This window comes from Natator depressus, chromosome 14, assembly GCF_965152275.1.
Source record: "Natator depressus isolate rNatDep1 chromosome 14, rNatDep2.hap1, whole genome shotgun sequence".
NCBI lineage: Eukaryota > Metazoa > Chordata > Testudines > Cheloniidae > Natator > Natator depressus.
This window is the reverse complement of record NC_134247.1, coordinates 39,930,270-39,949,092: the sequence shown is the minus strand read 5'-3', so window position 1 is coordinate 39,949,092 and position 18,823 is coordinate 39,930,270. Positions and strand designations below refer to the sequence as shown.

Here is an 18,823-nt window from a genome sequence, read left to right as displayed (position 1 = left end):
TGGCTAGGGCACAGACAGTGTCACCAGTAGGCAGAGGAGAGCAAGAGGAGGAGAGGCAGGTACCTCTGGGGGAAGGGGGAGGAGGAGGAGGAGAGGAGCATGTGCTAGGGGGCAGAATGGGGTGATGGGAGGGGCAGGCACTGGCGGGGGGCTAAGCGGGATGACAAGGGGCAGGTACGAGGGGTGTAGAGTATGAGTGAGGGGCCAAGAAAAGAGAGAGACAAGATGATAGGTGGGCACCAGGAGTCCAAAGGGGGGTCAGGAAAGGGGGTGGGCACTGGGGAACGGAGGGAAGGGGCTTACACCAGGAGACACAAGGGGTGAACAGAGGGGCAGGCACTAGGGAAGCAGAGGGGTAGTAGAAGGAGGGGCTGACACCAGGGGAAAAGGAGACACATGTGAGAAGGGGATAAGAGGGGTGAGGGTACGACAGGTGCCAGAGGGGTATGGGGGGGCAGAGGGTGGGGGGAGACCCCAGGGGGCAACAGGGCAGTGAGGGAAAGGGCAGTTATTAAGGGGGAGAGGGGTATGAAGGGTGGTTGCCAGGAGGACAGAGCTGGGGAGAGAAGGAGTAGTCACCAGGAGGGATAGGGGGGCGGATTAAGCAGAGGGGCAGATGGAAGGAGGGGAGAGAGGAGGGGGTGGACACCAGGGGACAGAGTGGGGGCAAGGGAACAGGTGAGCACAGGGGGACAGAGAGAGGAGTGTGGAGAAGAGTGGGCCCTAGGGGGGCAGAGGGGTGTGGAGATGTGGGCACCAGGGGGGACGAGGGAACATGAGGGGAGGGGTGGGAACCAGAGGTTAGGAGAGGGTGAAGGGAGGGGTGGGCACAAGTGGGACAGAGGTAGGGTGAGGGGAAAGGCAGATACCAGGAGGCCCAAAGGGGGGCGAGGGAAGGGACTTGCGCCAGGCAGGCAGAGGGGGCATAGGAAAGGGTGGGCACCAGGGAGGCAGATGGGAGCAATGGCAGAGATGGGTCTCAGGGGGGCAGAAGAGGAGTGAACAGAGGGGCTGACATGAGGGGATTAGATGGGGGTGAGGGGTGCAGGTTTCAGGGATGCAGAGGATGAGGGGAAGGGCATGGGGGAAAACTAAAGGGAAGGTGGCAGTGGGGGTGTGTGAGGGAAGGGGCAGGCCCTAGGGAGTGGGGGGGATGAGGGAAGTGGCTTGTGCCTAGGGGAGAGGTGGGGGCCAGGGCAGGAGAAGGAAGGGGCAGGCACCGGGTGGCAGAGTGCGGGAGAGACAAATGAGTGGGGGACAGTGGTGGGGCATGTGATGGGGAAGGCACCAGGAACATATGGGGTGGGGATGAGGTGTGGTCATCAGTGGGTGGGAGGGCCTGGGAAGGGGTGGGTGTCAGGGGGCTAGAGGGGCACAAGGAGAGGGGTGAAAGCCAGGGGACAGAGGAGGGAGAGCAGATGGGCAGGCAGCAATTGCAGCATGGAATGGGGCAGGTGCCAGGGAGAACAAGGGCAAAGAAGAGGGGCAGGCATTGGGGGCAGAGGGGGGCAAGGGAAGAGGTGGGTGCCAGAGGGTTGGGGGGGGGCAGGTGCCAGGAGACAGAAGGGAGAAAAGGAAGGGGCAGACAAAAGGGGGGTGGGAAGGAGTGTGTGCTGGGGGGGGGCACAAGGAAGGCAAGGGGTGGGGTAAGTCATGTGTGATGGGAGCAGAGGGGCTTGAGGAGAGCATGGTCAGTGGGGCAGAGAGGGTAGGCATTGAGGAGAAGGGGGGCGAGTGGAGAGGGAGGTGTTGGGCGCCAGGGGGAGTGAGGGAAGGGATAGGCACCAGGAGGATGCGGGGGGGGGGGTAAAGGAAAGGGCAGGTACCAGGGGGATTGAGGGGGTTGAGCAGAAGTGCAGACACAGGGAGGGCAGACGAAAGAGGGACAGGCACCAGGGGGCAGAGAGGGGCAAGGAGCGAGAGGCAGGGCAGGTGGGTAGAGGGAAGCGTTAGGAGAGGGGATTGGGGAGGGGGCAGGAGCCAGAAGGTCAGAGTGGGGATAGAGGAGGGATGGGTACAGGGGGCCGAGATTGGGGAGAGGGGCTGGTGCCAGGTGGGGTGAGGGGAGTGAGAAGGGTGGGAACCAGGACAGCAGAGGAGGGTGAGGGGTGGGAGGGCATCAGGGGGTAGAGGGGGTGAGTGCAGTGTCAGGCTCTGGGGGGCAGACATGGCAGCAGAGGGGGAAAGGGGAGAGGTGGATACCAAGTGTTAGAAGGGGTGTGTAGTGATGGGTGGGCTCCAGGGTGCATAAGATGTTTGGGCAAGAGGGGCAGGTGCCAGGAGAGCAGGGGGCAAAGGGGGGGATCCAGTGGGGCAGAGGTGGGTGGAGGGCAGGGGCATGAGCCAGGGAGGCAAGGCAGGGGCAGAGGGACCCAGGGGAGCAGAAAGGGGGTGAGAAGAAGGGAAGGCACAAGGGGGAGAGGTGAGGATAGAGGCAGGGGCCAGGTGGGCACAGGGGTGAGGGAAGAGTAAGGGAGAGGCAGGAGCCAGAGGGGGGTGAGGGAGAGGCAGGTCCCAGGGAATCTCTATTGCTTTTGGGCCATGTCATGGGTGATGGGGCAGAGGGGCGTGAGGAGAATCCAGGATGTGACGGAGTGTTTGCTGAGACTGATCAAGACCTCGGACTGCTACCTCTTCCTACTTCTCCAGGCAGTATCATTGATGGGCACCAATGGTACTGCCAAGAATGACCTTGAGCGGATCACTGCAGACTATGTGGCTCTGGGAAGAAGGCTAAAGGAGACTGAGGAGCAAGTCATGTTCTCGTCCATCCTCCCTGTTAAATGAAAAGGCCTAGGTAGGGACTGTCGAATTGTGGAGGTGAATGCGTGGTTACGCAGGTGGTGTCGGAGTGAGGACTTTGGATTCTTCGATCATGGGATGTTCTTCCAGGAAGGAGGATGGCTAGGAAGAGATGGGATCCACCCAACAAAGAAAGGGAAGAGCATCTTCACAGGCAGGCTAGCTAACCGAGTGAGACACCTAAGCCCAGAGGTAAGTGGGGGAGTGAGCTACCGGGAGGAAACACAAGGAGAAGGGTACAAGACGGGAAGCCTCCTGATTCATACTGAGAAAGCAGGGCAATCAGCTAGTTATCTTAGGTGCATGTACATGAGCGCAAAAAGCCTGGGAAACAAGCAGGAAGAATTGGAAGTCCTGGCACAATCAAGGAACTATGATGTGATTGGAATAACAGACACTTGGTGGGGCAGTTCACATGACTGGAGCACTGTCATGGATGGGTATAAACTGTTCAGGAAGGACAGGTATGGGAGAAAAGGTGGAGGAATTGCACTGTTTATAAAAGAGAGTGGTATGATTGCTCAGAGCTCCAGTATGAAACTGGAGAAAAGCCTGTTGAGAGTCTTTGGGTTAAGTTTAGAGGCGAGAGCAACAAAGGTGATGTCGTGGTGGGTGTGTGCTACAGACCACGGGACCAGAAGGATGCGGTAGACAAGGCTTTCTTCGGACAACTAACTGAAGTTTCCAGATCACAGGCCCTGGTACTAATGGGGGACTTCAATCACCCTGACATCTGCTGGGAGAGCAATACAGCAATGCACAGACAATTCAGGAAGTTTTTGAAGAGTCTTGGGGACAACGTCCTGGTACAAGTGCTGGAGGAACCGACTAGGGGCCATGCTCCTCTTGACCTGCTGCTTACAAACAGGGAAGAATTGGTAGGGGAAGTATAAGTGGGTGGCAACCTAGGCAGCAGTGACCATGAGATGGTTGAGTTCAGGATCCTGACAAAAGGAAGAAAGGAGAGTAGCAAAATACGGACCCTAGACTTCAGAAAAGCAGACTTTGATTCCCTTAGGGAACTAATGGGCAGGATCCCCTGGGAAGCTAATATGAGGGGGCAAGAAGTCCAGGAGAGCTGGCTGTATTTTAAAGAAGCCTTATTGAGGGCACAGGATAAAAACTATCCCGAAGTGCAGAAAGAATAGCAAATATGGCAGGCGACCAGCTTGGCTTAAAAGTGAAATCTTCGGTGAGCTTAAACTCAAAAAGAAAGCTTACAAGAAGTGGAAATTTGGGCAGATGACTAGGGAGGAGTATAAAAATATTGCTAGAGCATGCAGGGGTGTAATCTGGAAGGCCAAGGCACAATTGGAGTTGCAGCTAGCAATGAATGTGATGGGTAACAAGAAGGGTTTCTACAGGTATGTTAGCTACAAGAAGAAAGTCAGGGAAAGCATGGGACCCTTAATGAATGGGGGAGGCAACATAGTGACAGAGGATGTGGAAGAAGCTGAAGTACTCAATGCTTTTTTTGCCTTGGTCTTCACAGACAAGGTCAGCTCCCAGACTACTGCACTGGGCAACACAGCATGGGGAGTAGGTGAGCAGCCCTCAGTGGTGAAAGAACTGATTAAGGACTATTTAGAAAAGCTGGACGTGCAGTAGTCCATGGGTCCAGATCTAATGCATCCAAGGGTGCTGAGGGAGTTGTCTGATGTGATTGCAGAGCCATTGGCCATCATCTTTGAAAATTCGTGGCGATCGGGGGAGGTCCTGGATGATTGGAAAAAGGTAAATATAGTGCCCATATTTAAAAGAGGAAAGGAAGAAAACCCAGAGAACTACAGACTGGTCAGCCTCACTTCAGTCCCCGGCAAAATCATGGAGCAGGTCCTCAAGGATTCCATTTTGAAGCACTTGGAGGAGAGGAAGGTGATCAGGAACAGTCAACATGGATTCACCAAGGGCAAGTCATGCCTGACCAACCTGATTGCCTTCTATGATGACATAACTGGCTCTGTGGATATGGGAAAAGTGGTGGATGTGATATATCTTGACTTTAGCATAGCTTTTCATATGGCCTCCAACAGTTTTCTTGCCAGCAAGTTAAAAAAGTATGGATTGGATGAATGGACTATAAGGTGGATAGAAAGTTGGCTAGATTGTCCGGCTCAGTGGGTAGTGATCAACGACTCCATGTCTAGTTGGCAGCCGGTATCAAGCGGAGTGCCCCAGGGGTTGGTCCTGGGGCTGGTTTTGTTCAGCATCTTTATTAATGATCTGGATGATGGGATGAACTGCACCCTCAGCAAGTTCGCAGATGACACTAAGCTTGGGGGAGAAGTAGATTCACTGGAGGGTAGGTATGAGGTCCAGAGTGACCTAGACAAATTGGAGGATTGGGCCAAAAGAAATCTGATGAGTTTCAACAAGGACAAGTGCAGAGTCCTGCACTTAGGAAGGAAGAATCCCACGCACTGCTACAGACTGGGGACTGACTGGCTAAGCAGCAGTTCTGAAGAAAAGGACCTGGGGATTACAGTAGACAAGAAACTGGATATGAGTCAGCAGTGTGCCCTCATTGTCAAGAAGGCCAACAGCATATTGGGCTGTATTAGTAGGAGCATTGCCAGCAGATAGAGGGAAGTGATTATTCCCCCAATTCGGCACTGATGAGGCCACACCTGAAGTATTGCGTCCAGTTTTGGTCCCCCCCCCACTACAGAAGGGATGTGGACAAACTGCAAAGAGTCCAGCGGAGGGCAACGAAAATGATTAAGGGGCTGGGGCACATGACTTATGAGGAACGGCTGGGGGAACTGCAGTTATTTAGTCTAGAGAAGAGTGAGGGGGGGATTTGATAGCAGACTTCAACTACCTGATGGGGGATTCCAAAGAGGATGGAGCTCGGTTGTTCTCAGTGGTGGCAGATGACAGAGCAAGAAGCAATGGTCTCAAGTTGCAGTAGGGGAGGTCAAGGTTGGATATTAGGAAACACTATTTCACTAAGAGGGTGGTGAAGCACTGGAATGGGTTACCTAGGGAGGTGGTGGAATCTCCATCCTTAGAGGTTTTTAAGGTCAGGCTTGACAAAGCCCTGGCTTTGATGATTTAGTTGGTGTTGGTCCTGCTTTGAGCAGAGGATTGGACTAGATGACCTACCGAAGTCTCTTCCAACCCTAATAGTCTGATTCTATGTGTGGTTGGTTTGTCACTAAGATCAGGTATATGCCATCCCCACACACACTATCCAGGCAGCCCTGTCCCAGGGGGTGCAGCCGGCACTCTCCATGCTGGCCCCAGGGGCACCACCTTCCGGCCAGACAAACCCCACAGGCAGCCCCTCCCCTTACCCAGCTCAGCCGCTCCCCCAGCGCATGGGCAGTGCGTCTGGGCTGGGCTCACTATGAGGGGGCAGTGTAGTGGGGGATTCTGGGGTGAGGTAAATGCGTACTTATTGGGCTGTTGCTCATGAGGCCGGGACAGTCGGGAGGGGAGGGGAGGGGGCATTTTCCAACTTACTGCCCCATCCATCTGGGATAAGCTGCACTGGGTGCCTCGCAGCTTGGGCTTGCACCAGGGCAATTTCATTGGTGAGTGAAAACCTTGACAGACACGACCTGAGACACTGGTGTGTCCCCTCCCGTAACCCTTCCCGTCACTGGGGTTATGGATCAGTAATTACAGGGTCACTGGAGCAGGGGAGCTGGACTCTGGGCTCCCAGGTGGGGCCCAACCCACTGGGCTGCAGAGTCATTCTCACTTCCACACTCTGGCCCAGTGCCCAAGGCATTGTTTATACACAGGGGGCATCTTTAGCAGGATAGATTGAGGGAGCCCCACCTCAGACACCTGGAGCCCAGCGGTTCCAGCCCTCACCTGAGGGGGGGGAGGCCCACATTCCAATTCCTGTCCCACATCACATGGGGGGGGATTGAACTTGGGGCTCCCAGCTAAAGGCCCAACCACTGGGCTCAAGGCTAGAAGGGAAGTGGTGGCACCTTCTTCTGTTCATTGAAACTTCAGCAAACTCAACATGAATTCAGCCAACCCAAAACATTTCACCCAGCTCCACTTCAAATCTGTCAGAACCATTTAGGAGCCCAAATCCCAGTGACTCGCAGTGAGTGACTGTCAACATCCCCAGAAACGCACAGGTACGGGCAGGCCAGACTCAAGACATCAGCTATGAAACACTCCAGAACTGCCGTTAAATTTGACTGAAAAATTCCCCCTGGACTCCTAATCTCACCCCCCAAAATCAGGGTGAAAATGGAGACTCGGCTCCTGAACTCTGCCCAGAGCGATTTGTCCCATGGACGCTGCCAGTGGCACAGACCCTCTACCGCTGCACCTGGGTGTCTCCCAGAGCAAATAATGGTCACAGGGACTGTCTCAGAGCCCCAGGGGCTCAGGTGTCTCCATGTAACTACTTCCCTCGGCCATCCACCTCGCTTTCATTAACCGGCCCTGGGTCAGACACTTAGGAAACTTTCACACCCAGACTCTGGAGACACTTTGGGTTTGTCTACACAGCCTGCAGCAGCGAGTCCCAGAGCCAGGTCGACAGATTCAGGCTTGTGGGGCTCCCTCTGTGGCGGTAAAAATAGCCGGGTAGATGTTCACACTCAGGCTGGAGCTCAGGCTCTGAAGCCCGGGTGGAGCCGGGTCTGCTCCTCACAGTGCAAGCAGGGACATTGTCTGTGTCCACGTCTCCTTCACTCACTTTCTGGAATGGGGAACAGCAGCCCCAGGGCCCCTCCCTTCACCCCCAGGGTCCCTCCCTTCACCCCTCCTGGGCAGTGAGGCCTCCCAGCACTGATTCCTGAGTCAGTGTGAGAGTGTCTCCACCTGGAGAGCTCTTTGCACCTGGCAAATGCACAGATGTGCCCCTGGGATGAGGGGCCGGGGCTGGTACTCACCCCCCTCTCAGTCCAGGAGGAGAGGGGGCCTTGGGGCAGTGTCAGTGAGTTCAGTGCTTGGGGTACAAATGGGGTTACACCCCGGCTGCTGGAGCTATGGGTATCGAGGGTACGAAGACGACACAGCGGCTGTATGAGCCCCCCACTGTCCTGCCAACATGGCTCAGCCCTGACACCTGCTGGAATTTCTCCTTGGGAAGAAATTGTCTCTGCAGCCTGTCCAGGCCTTGGCCTCCCTGCGGAGATGGCTGGTGAGGCTGCTGTTAATGTGAGTTACAACGTGAGCTCCTGTCCACTGGGAACCGGACCCTGAGCCTGGGCTGAGATCGGTGACTGAGGAGTGAAAGACCCCAGCTGCCCTCACTGTCCTCCTCAGCCAGCTGGTCCATTCCGACCTCTGAGCCATTCAGTGCGTTAACAGCGATGTTCACACTTGGTGACACCCCCCAGTGCCCCAAGCAGGGTCCTGCACATGTTACAGCTGTTACTGGACAGGGCATGGGGCCTGCCCCTGGGAGCTATAAGTAAGGGATTCGGCCCACAGTGGAGTTAAGAGTTAGTGACCATGGCCGCTTGGCATCCCCACCGGGGGCTGGGCTGGCAAGTGGCTGGCTGCCTGTACCCGGCTCAGCAGGCTGTTACTGTGCTCTGTGGACCAGACCCCCAAACCGTTCCCATGTAACTGGCCAGAGCGCCCCCCTCCCTCCCAGCTCTGTGTGGTAGGATACCCCGGAGTGCATGGACATCTGGGCCAGTGGTGCTGCAATGTGTGCACATGTCCCCTGGGCTCGCTAACCTCTGCTGGAGCTGCCCAGTCTCTCCCAGCATGCACCAGGGCACACAGAGGTCAGGCAGCAGGCTGGGTGTGAATGTAAAACACAGCTCAGCCACAGCGGTGAGACAGGAAAGCTGCTCTGTGGGCACAGTTTGTTTTACTTGTGTCAGTGAGTTCACAATCTGCTTATAAGAACATCTGCCTCTGCACTGGGGACAGGACCTTCCTCACCCCAAATCCATGGAGACACTGAACAGCTCTTAGCCCTTCATAGTACTGTAGAAGGAAATTGCAGGTTAAAGACTTGTATGAGCATGAAAACCCTGCTGTTGGGAGGGGAGATTTGAGCAGTTTAATGCCTATTAAGGTTAGGTGAGATAATGTCTACCAGGCACGACCCAGATACCATACTGGGAAGGTGAAGCCGAGGGGAAATAGTCTCTCGTTATTCAGCACTTTTCCAAAGAAAAGGAGCAGAGAGCTCTCAGGGGCTGGTGGGGTTTTGACAGATCACATTTCAGCGGAGTTTACAGCACAGTTACCTGCATATTGTCGGGCTTTCTCCCAACCTGAAATCAAGCAAATAGAGAGAGATGAGAACTCCCCTGAACACAGACTTGCTGAATAGAAAACAATCTCTAACAACGTTTAGAATAAGAGAAACATATATTATCTACATGATAACTGTTAATTAGGGAAATGCATATTTATTTACCTGCATTTAGTACGTCTCTTCTCCACTCTGAAACCAAACACAGGAAGAGAGATGAGACCTCCCCTGAAAACTGAAACTCTGAATAGGAGACAATTTTGTACCAAGGTTTATATTAGGAATAAAAGAGAACTTACGGAGTTCACCCTGCAGTGTCTCTAAAAGTAAAGTAAAGAGAAATGAGTAAACATATGATAAAAGGAAAAAGAGGCTATTCAATAAGATCCCATAGCAAAGAGTAAACAAATTAAAATCTTTTGACTCAGAACGGAAGCTGCTTACACAGCCTACTCAGTTCCAGAAAGAATGCATAAAGGGAACAGTGAAGGAGGATAAGGACATTTCAGAGAAATGAAATGATCTCTCTGCTCAATCTTCACCACAGAGGCTGATGGAGGATGCCTACACTTTTCAGGTAATGAAGATGAAATTTTGTCACAGACTGAAGGGCAAAAGAAAGATGCTAAAAACACTGATAAATTACAGAACAGTAAGTCTCCTGACCCAAATGGTTCCATCTACTAATCCTGAAGGACATACAGAGTGGAGGGGCTGAGCTGTGAGCAAAAATATACAATCTCAGTAAAATCAGCTACTGCTCTGGGGGCAGTAACTGTTGGAGCTATGTTTAAAAGAGGCTCTCCGTTTGATTAAGTTGATTGAAACCAAAATTAAAAATAGAATTATAAAACAGACAATTGTGACTTGACAGGGATGTCCTAGCATGGCTTCTGCAAAGGAAAACCATGCCTTGCTTGAATTATTTGGCTGCACTGAATAAAAGAGAACCAGCTGACAGTGTCATGGTGTAGTAACCCTCACCCTGGCACTAGCACCTGCTGCAGTTGCGATGCCGCAGCACAGAATGCTGTCCTGGGGAGAGAGACGGCCTGCGAGAGGGCAGCTTGAGCTCGGGGCACGGGGCTCACAATTCACCATTCACCTGAAGGGGCAGTTGGAAAAAGCTGTTAGAGAAGGTGAGCTAGTGGATGAATCAAAGCAGAGCAGGAGAATGAAAGTAGGGGATGAGAAGGAGGAACGAAGGAAAATAGGAAAGGTTTCAGTTCAGGAGAAGCAGAAAAAAACCAGACCTGGATATGTAAGAGAAGGGAAGTAGAGGGAAATAAAATCTACAGAAATACCAGAGAGAGAGAGTATTGGGGGGGAGAGGAATGAAAGGAAATATAGTTGGTGAAAAAGGGAATTGATCCAAAAGCTATGTTAGATGAAAACAGATCCTGAAAACAGTAAATGAGAAGCCCACTCACAAAGGGCCTAGAGTAAACGAACAGAGGGAATGACAATTTGAACATCTATTGACAGACAAGTGAAAGCCAAATTAGGTGAAGAAACACCACTTGTGGATAAACCCGTTGAAAAGCGGTACAGCCACAGGAACATCAGATCTAAGGAGCACTTCAAACACAAGAGAAGCAAAGAACAGGACAGCAAGAATGGAACTGGACTTACAGCCAAGGAGAGGAAAAGTTGATTTTTCTCTAAAGTGACTCAGTGTATTGTTAAGTAATCTTGTTTGTTATTGTTAACAACATTTGGTACTAACTGCACACACAGTATGTACAAGCTCACAAAGGTTAATAAGTTGGTAACTTATAGTTTATTACGTAGGAAGTCTTTGGTAATGTTTGATATTATTTATGCCCCTGGTAAAATGATGGGGTTTTCCTTCATAAAGTTCTAAACATTTACAATTATTCTTTTTGTCTTGGTTTGCCTCTGCCTCTCCTCACAGTTAGCTTAGCCTAGCCTAGCTGGGTCACCACAGTGGGACTTTCAAAAGCCTTTCACAGAGTCCCTCACCAGAGGTTACAAAGGAAAGTAATGATGGGGCAAGAGACCAAGTATTGCCATGGACTAGAAACTGGCCAAGAGACAGAAAACAAAGTAGGGATACTGGGTCAATTTTCAACATGGCAAAAGGCTAACAGGGGGGTGCCCTCAGGTTATGTGCTAGGCCTGGGGTTGTTTAATATATTTATCAATGACCTGGAAGAGGGGGTGAGCAGAAAGGTAGCAAAATTTGCATATGACAAAGGTATATATATAGAGACAAGGTGGGTGGGTGAGGTAGTATCTTTTCTATTGCTGAGAGAGACAAGTCTCAAGTTACGCAGAGCTCTCCCATGTAGCTCGAAAGCTCGTCTCTTTTGCCAACAGAAGTTGGTCCTTTAAAAGCTGTTACCTCACCCACCTTGTCTCTCTAATATCCTGGGACCAACATGGCTACAACAACACTGCAAACATAATTATTTAGGTTAGTCAAGACCAGACAGGACTGTGAGAAACTTCAGAGCGATCGAACGAAGCTAAGGGAATGGGTAACATGTTGGAAGATCGGCAAAGAGTCCTGTGACACCTTGTAGACTAACAGACGTATTGGAGCATAAGCTGTCGTGGGTGAATACCCACTTCACTGGATGCATGTAGTGGAAATTTAGTGGAAATTTCCAGAGGCAGGTATAAATACGCAAGCAAGAATCAGGCTAGGGATAACGAGGTTAGTTATGGGATGAGGCCCTCTTCTAGCAGTTGAGGTGTGAACACCAAGGGAGGAGAAACTGCTTTTGTCATTGGCGAGCCAGTCACAGTCTTTGTTTAATCCTGAGCTGATGGTATCAAATTTGCAAATGAACTGAAGCTCAGCAGTTTCTCTTTGAAGTCTGGTCCTGAAGTTTTTTTGCTGCAGGATGGCTACCTTTAAATCTGCTATTGTGTGTCCAGCGAGGTTGAAGTGTTCTCCTTCAGGTTTTTGAATATTGCCATTCCTAATATCTGATCTGTGTCCATTTATCCTTTTACGCAGGGACTGTCCAGTTTGGCTGATGTACATAGCAGAGGGGCATTGCTGGCACATGTCGGTGTATATTACATTGGTGGACGTGCAGGTGAATGAACCGGTGATGGTGTGGCTGATCTGGTTAGGTCCTGTGATGGTGTCGCTGGTGTAGATATGCGGGCAGAGTTGGCATCGAGGTTTGTTACAGGGATTGGTTCCCGAGTTAGAGTTACTATGGTGCGGTGTGTAGTTGCTGGTGAGAATATGCTTCAAGTTGGCGGGCTGTCTGTGGGCGAGGACTGGTCTGCCTCCCAAGGCCTGTGAAAGTGAGGGATCGTTCTCCAGGATGGGTTGTAGATCACTGATGATGCATTGGAGAGGTTTTAGCTGAGGACTATATGTGATGGCCAGTGGAGTTCTGTTGGTTTCTTTCTTGGGCTTGTCTTGCAGCAGGAGGCTTCTGGGTACACGTCTGGCTCTGTTGATCTGTTTCCTTATTTCCTCACGTGGGTATCGTAGTTTTGAGAATGCTTGGTGAAGATCTTGTAGGTGTTGGTCTCTCTCCGAGGGGTTGGAGCAAATGTGGTTGTACCTCAGCGCTTGGCTGTAGACAATGGATTGTGTGGTGTGTCCGGGATGGAAGCTGGAGGCATGAAGGTAGGCATAGCGGTCGGTGGGTTTTCGGTATAGGGTGGTGTTAATGTGACCGTCACATATCCGGACTGTCCTTCAGTGAAACCCAGAAATCATGGATGCCCCATCATCTCGGGCATTGGCACTCTCACTGAAGGACTGTCTGGATATGTGGATTCTCTACTCAGACCCTATGCCACCAGCACTCCCAGCTATCTCTGTGACACCACTGATTTCCTGAGAAAACTACAATGCATTGATGATCTTCCAGAAAACACCATCCTAGCCACCATGAATGTAGAGGCTCTCTACACAAACATCCCCCACAAAGATGGAATATAAGCTGTCAGGAACAGTATCCCTGATGATGCCACAGCACAACTGGTTGCTGAGCTCTGTGACTTTAACCTCACACACAATTATTTCAAATTTGGTGACAATATACCTCCAGACCAGGTGCCCCAGAGGGAATGAACAGAACAGGTAATCATCAAGTGATCCATCTCCTGTCACCCATTCCCAGCTTCTGGCAAACAGAGGCTGGGGACACCATCCCTGCCCATCCTGGCTAATAGCCATTGATGGACCTATCCTCCATGAATTTATCTAGTTCTTTTTTGAACCCTGTTATAGTCTTGGCCTTTACAACATCCTCTGGCAAAGAGTTCCACAGGTTGACTGTGTGTTGTGTGAAGAAATACTTCCTTTTGTTTGTTTTAAACCTGCTGCCTGTTAATTTCACTTGGTGACCCCTAGTTCTTGTGTTACGAGAAGGAGTAATGGAAGGATAAGCCCTTTGTCTGCAGCCGTATCGTAAGGCCTAAAGTCTAAGGCCTTCGTCTGCAGCCAGATTAAAAGAGTAGCCAAGTAGCAGCCATTAGCTGAGTCCCATTAGTCACATCCTCACATTCCATCTAAATTACATTAAAACAATGTACTACCAGGCTGTTAAGAAGGAGACCCTGTCCTAATGGCACCCACTATCACCAGATAAAGATACAGATCTTAAGATGGTTAAAGAAAACTTAGTTTGATAGCATTCTGTCTGCCAAGAAATCACTTATCAATAGTTGTGGTTGTGAAATCCTCATTTCTTTATTGTTTTGTCATTATGGTCCCCACTTCCCTATTGTTTATCTGTATGGTCTCTGTCTGGTTCTTTAATTGTTTCTGTTTGTTACATAATTAATTTTCTAGGTGTAAATTAATTAAGGTGGTGGGGAAGGATTGGTTAAAGAATTTTGTTACACTATGTTAGGATTGGTTAGTAAAATTTTAGTATAATGATTGGTTAAGGTATAGATAAAAAGGACTCAAATTTCACTATATAAACTCAGATCCAAAAGGAAGTTCTTTGGGAACGAACTCCTGGACACAGCCCCAAAGATCAGAGCTGCCAGACCTCAACACTGCCAATGACACCATGCAGAAACTGCAGTCCCCCAGATGGACCTGATCCTGACTGGCCATCAAGAAAAGTTCATCTGTCTTATTGGGAGTGATGAGCACTGTATGTGTAGTGTGTGCATTCTGGTTTTGGTGATTGTTAATAAACAGAGGTTAAGGATATTACTGTGTAAGGCTCTTTCACTGGTAAAAGGTCCGGCACACCTGCAGAAGTAGCATATACCCAGAGCCTTACGTATTGGGAAAGGGTGTGGGTACTTAAATTGATCAGGTTAGTTACACCCCTGAGTCCTACAAATTGGGTACAGGTGGCCCTGAGCCCTATGAATTGCGTAAGGGTAGGTGCTTTTCACCTGGAGCCCTATGGACTGGGAAAAGGTGGGGTGCCCTAATGTGTTCAGGTAACAGTAAATAACACTTTCTTATTTACTTTTTCCATGATTTTACAGACCTCCATCATATCCCCCCTTAGTCATCTCTTTTCAAAGTCTTATTAATCTCTCCTCACAGGGAAGCTGTTCCATACCCCTAATCACTTTTGTTGCCCTTTTCCGAACCTTTTCCAATTCCAACATATCTTTTTTGAGATGGGGCGACCACATCTGCATGCAGTATTCAAGATGTGGGCGTACCATGGATTTATATAGAGGCAGTGTGATATTTTCTCTCTTATTATCTATCCCTTTCTTAGTGATTCCCAACATCCTGTTCGCTTTTTTGACTGCCGCTGCACACTGCATGGATGTTTTCAGAGAACTGTCCACGACTCCAAGATCTTTCTTGAGTGGTAACAGCTAATTCAGACACCATCATTTTATATGTATAGTTGGGATTATGCTTTACAATGTGCATTACTTTGCATTTATCAACACTGAATATCATCTGCCATTTTGTTGCCCAGTCACCTAGTTTTGAGAAATCCTTTTGTAGCTCTTCACAGTCTGCCTTGGACTTAACTATCTTGAGTAGTTTTGTATCATCTGCAAATATTCCCATCTCACTCTTTACCCCTTTTTCAAATCATTTATGAATATGTTGAATAGGACTGATCCCAGTACAGACCCTGGGGGGATACTACTATTTACCTCTCTCCATTCTGAAAACTGATCATTTATTCCTACCCATTGTTTGCTATCTGTTAACCAGTTACCAATCCATGAGAGGATCTTCCCTCTTATCCCATGACAGCTTACTTTGCTGAAGAGCCTTTGGTGAGGGACCTTGTCAAAGACTTTCTGAAAATCTAAATACACTGTATCCACTGGATCTCCCTTGTCCACATGCTTGTTGACCCCCTCAAAGAATTCTAGTAGATTGGTGAGGTATGATTTCCCTTTACAAAAACCATGTTGACTCTTCCCCAACAAATTATGTTCATCTATGTGTCTGACAATTTTGTTTTTTACTATAGTTTCAACCAGTTTGCCTGGTAATGAAATCACGCTTACCGGCCTGTAAATACTGGGATCACCTCTGGAGCCCTTTTTAAAAATTGGTGTCACATTAACTATCCTCCAGTCATCTGGTACAGAAGGTGATTTAAATGATAGTTAGTAGTACTACAGTTAGTAGTTCTGCAATTTCACATTTGAGTTCCTTCAGAACTCCTTGGGTGAGTACCGTCTGGTCCTGGTGACTTATTATTCTTAGTTGATCAATTTGTTCCAAAACCTACTCTAATGACACCTCAATTTTGGACAGTTCCTCAGATTTGTCACCTAAAAAGAATGGCTCAGGTTTGGGAACCTCCCTCACACCCTCAGCCGTGAAGACTGATGCAAAGAATTCATTTAGTGTCTCCGCAATGGCCTTATCATCCTTGAGTGCTCCTTTAGCATCTCGGTTGTCCAGTGGCCCCACTGGTTGTTTAGCAGGCTTCCCGCTTCTGATGTACTTAAAATTTTTTTTGCTATTACTTTCTGAGTCTTTGGCTAGTTGTTCTTCAAATTCTTTTTTGGCCTGCCTAATTACATTTTTACACTTCATTTGCCAGAGTTTATGCTCCTTTCTATTTTCCACACTAGGATTTAACTTCCACTTTTTAAAGGATGCCTTTTTGCCTCTCACTGCTTCTTTTACGTTGTTGTTTAGCCACCGTAGAACTTTTTTGGTTCTCTTACTATGTTTTTTAATTTGGGGTATACATTTAAGTTGAGCCTCTATTATAATGTCTTTAAAAAGTTTCCATGGAGCTTGCACAGATTTCACTTTTGGCACTGTACCTTTTAATTTCTGTTTAACTAACTTCCTCATTTTTGTGTAGTTCCCCCTTTCTGAAATTAAATGCTACAGTGTAGGTTGCTGTGGTGTTTTCCCCACCACAGGGATGTTAAATTTAATTATATTACAGTCACTATTACCAAGCGGTTCAGCTATATTCACCTCTTGGACCAGATCCTGTGATCCACTTAGGACTAAATCAAGAATTGCCTCTCCTCTTGTGGGTTCCAGGACCAGCTGCTCCAAGAAGCAGTCATTTAAGGTGTCAAGAAACTTTATCTCTGAATCCCATCCTGAGGTGACATGTACCCAGTCAATATGGGGATAGTGGAAATCTCCCATTATTATTGAGTTTTTTATTTTAATAGCCTCTCTAATCTCCCTGAGCATTTCACAGTCACTATCACCATCCTGGTCAGGTGGTCGGTAATATATTCCTACTGCTATATTCTTAATATTAGAGCATGGAATTACTATCCATAGAGATTCTACGGTACAGTTTGGTTCATTTAAGATTTTTACTTAATTTGATTCTCCACTTTCTTTCACATATAGTGCCACTCCCCCACCAGCATGACCTATTCTGTCCTTCCGATATATTTTATACCCTGGTATTTCTGTGTCCCATTGGTTACCCTCATTCCACCAAGCTTCTGTGATGCCTATTATATCAATAGCCTCATTTAATACAAGGCACTCTAGTTCATCCATCTTATTATTTAGACTCCTAGCATTGGTATAGAAGCACTTTAAAAACTTGTCACTTTTTAGCTGTCTGCCATTACATGATGTAATTGAATGGGACTTTTTCTCATTTGACTGTTTCTCATCAGATCCTACCTGTATTTTATCATCTTCTACCCTCTCCTCTTTACTAGGACATAGAGAATCTCCATTAATAGATCCTCCCCTAAGGGATGTCTCTGTCCGAACCACGTGCTCCTCCGCACCTGTCGGCTTTCCCCAGCCCTTAGTTTAAAAACTGCTCAACGACCTTTTTAATTTTAAGTGCCAGCAATCTGGTTCCATTTTGGTTTAGGTGGAGCCCATCCTTCCTGTATAGGCTCCCCCTTTCCCAAAAGTTTCCCCAGTTCCTAATAAATCTAAACTCCTCCTCTCTACACCATCGTCTCATCCATGCATTGAGTTCTGCCTGTCTAACTGGCCCTGCACATGGAGCTGGAAGCATTTCAGAGAATGCTACCATGGAGGTCCTGGACTTCAATCTCTTACCTAGCAGCCTAAATTTGGCATCCAGATCTTCTCTCCTATCCTTCCCTATGTCACTGGTACCTACACGTACCTCGACCACTGGCTTCTCCCTAGCACTACACATAAATCTATCTATAGGTTTCGAGAGATCCGCAACCTTTGCACCAGGCAGGCAACTCTCCATGTGGTTCTCCCAGTCATCACAAACCCAGCTATCTATGTTTCTAATGATCGAATCGCCCATTACCAATACCTGTCTCTTCCTAATAACTGGAGTTCCCTCCCCCGGAGTGGTATCCTCAGTGCGAGAGGATACCACATCGTCATCTGTAAGGAGAGTCCCAACTATGGGATCGTTTCCATCTGCTCCAGTTGGATGTTCTCCTTCCTCCTCAACAGCACAGAGGCTGTCAGACTGGGGGTGGGACCTTTCTACTGTGTCCTGGAAAGCCTCATCTATGTACCTTTCTGTCTCCCTTAGCTCCTCCAGTTCAACCACTCTGGTCTCCAAAGTCCGTACATGGTCTCTGAGTGCCAGAAGCTCCTTGCACCGAATGCACACATATGCCACCTGCACATATGCATGCTGCACTGGGTGCAATAAACTGGAAAGCCCCCACTCTGTTGCTGGACTTCTGCCTGTATTCTCTTTTTACTCCTGTAGCTCGTTCCTTTGTTGTTCTTTTGTTTTTATCGGGGGTGGTTTTGGTTTTAAGTTTAAGGAATGTTAAGTGTATCTTAACTGTCAACCCTCTCTCTGCCTCTTCAGAACAAACAAATAAAAAAAAGACATCCAGAAGGTGCTGACCAAAAAAGAGATAGAGGAAGCGAGCGAGAGAGCATTGATAGTGCACACACAGGCACACACAGGAAAAAGGTGGCAATGGAGGACTTAAAGCAATAAAAGACATGGTGTCTTTCTCCTTTTGTGTGTGCAATTGTGGAACATTTCCTGTTTGTAGTAACACAAAGCTATAATGTAGTAACACAATGCAATAACCGTATGATTATGATTACGACATTGTAGTGTTTGTGGTCCAGATTAAATTAAACTGATCTCTAAAGAGATTTTTTTTTCTCTCTGCTCCCTGGGCCTGGACTCATGCTATCACTATAGGGCAGAATTAAGGCTGGTTGCATGTCCTAACAGTGCATTTCCAGGCCTCAGCATGTTTGCATTTCTTTCAAGTTTAACCTTAATTATCAATTTTCTGGATTTATAATGTTTGGTTTTAGGATAATTACAGTATCCCTGTAATAGATTTAAATATGTTCTCTCAACTTTAGCTCCATTTTAACTGGGTTTTTTGTTTGTTTGGTTGGTTGGTTGGTCTGGGAAGGATTTTTTTTTCCAATTTAAAAATTCTGTACATAAATTTAAAGAAAACTGCTAAAGAGAA

General features: G+C 48.5%; 1 protein-coding gene across 2 annotated transcripts in view; it reads right to left on the bottom strand.

Annotated features, from left to right (window-relative positions):
- LOC141998456 (butyrophilin subfamily 1 member A1-like) overlaps nt 1-18,823 on the bottom strand; it is a 321,911-nt gene that overhangs the window by 285,200 nt on the left and 17,888 nt on the right. The window contains exons 6-8 of one of the 2 annotated variants that reach the window (XM_074971306.1): nt 9,292-9,312; nt 9,158-9,184; nt 8,985-9,011 (exon numbers count right to left, since the gene is read on the bottom strand). The exons of the other annotated variant lie outside the window; for it this stretch is intronic. Of the exons in view, the coding sequence (XP_074827407.1) occupies nt 8,985-9,011; nt 9,158-9,184; nt 9,292-9,312 (75 nt within the window). The remainder of the gene's footprint in view (nt 1-8,984; nt 9,012-9,157; nt 9,185-9,291; nt 9,313-18,823) is intronic. 2 annotated transcript variants of the gene reach the window in all.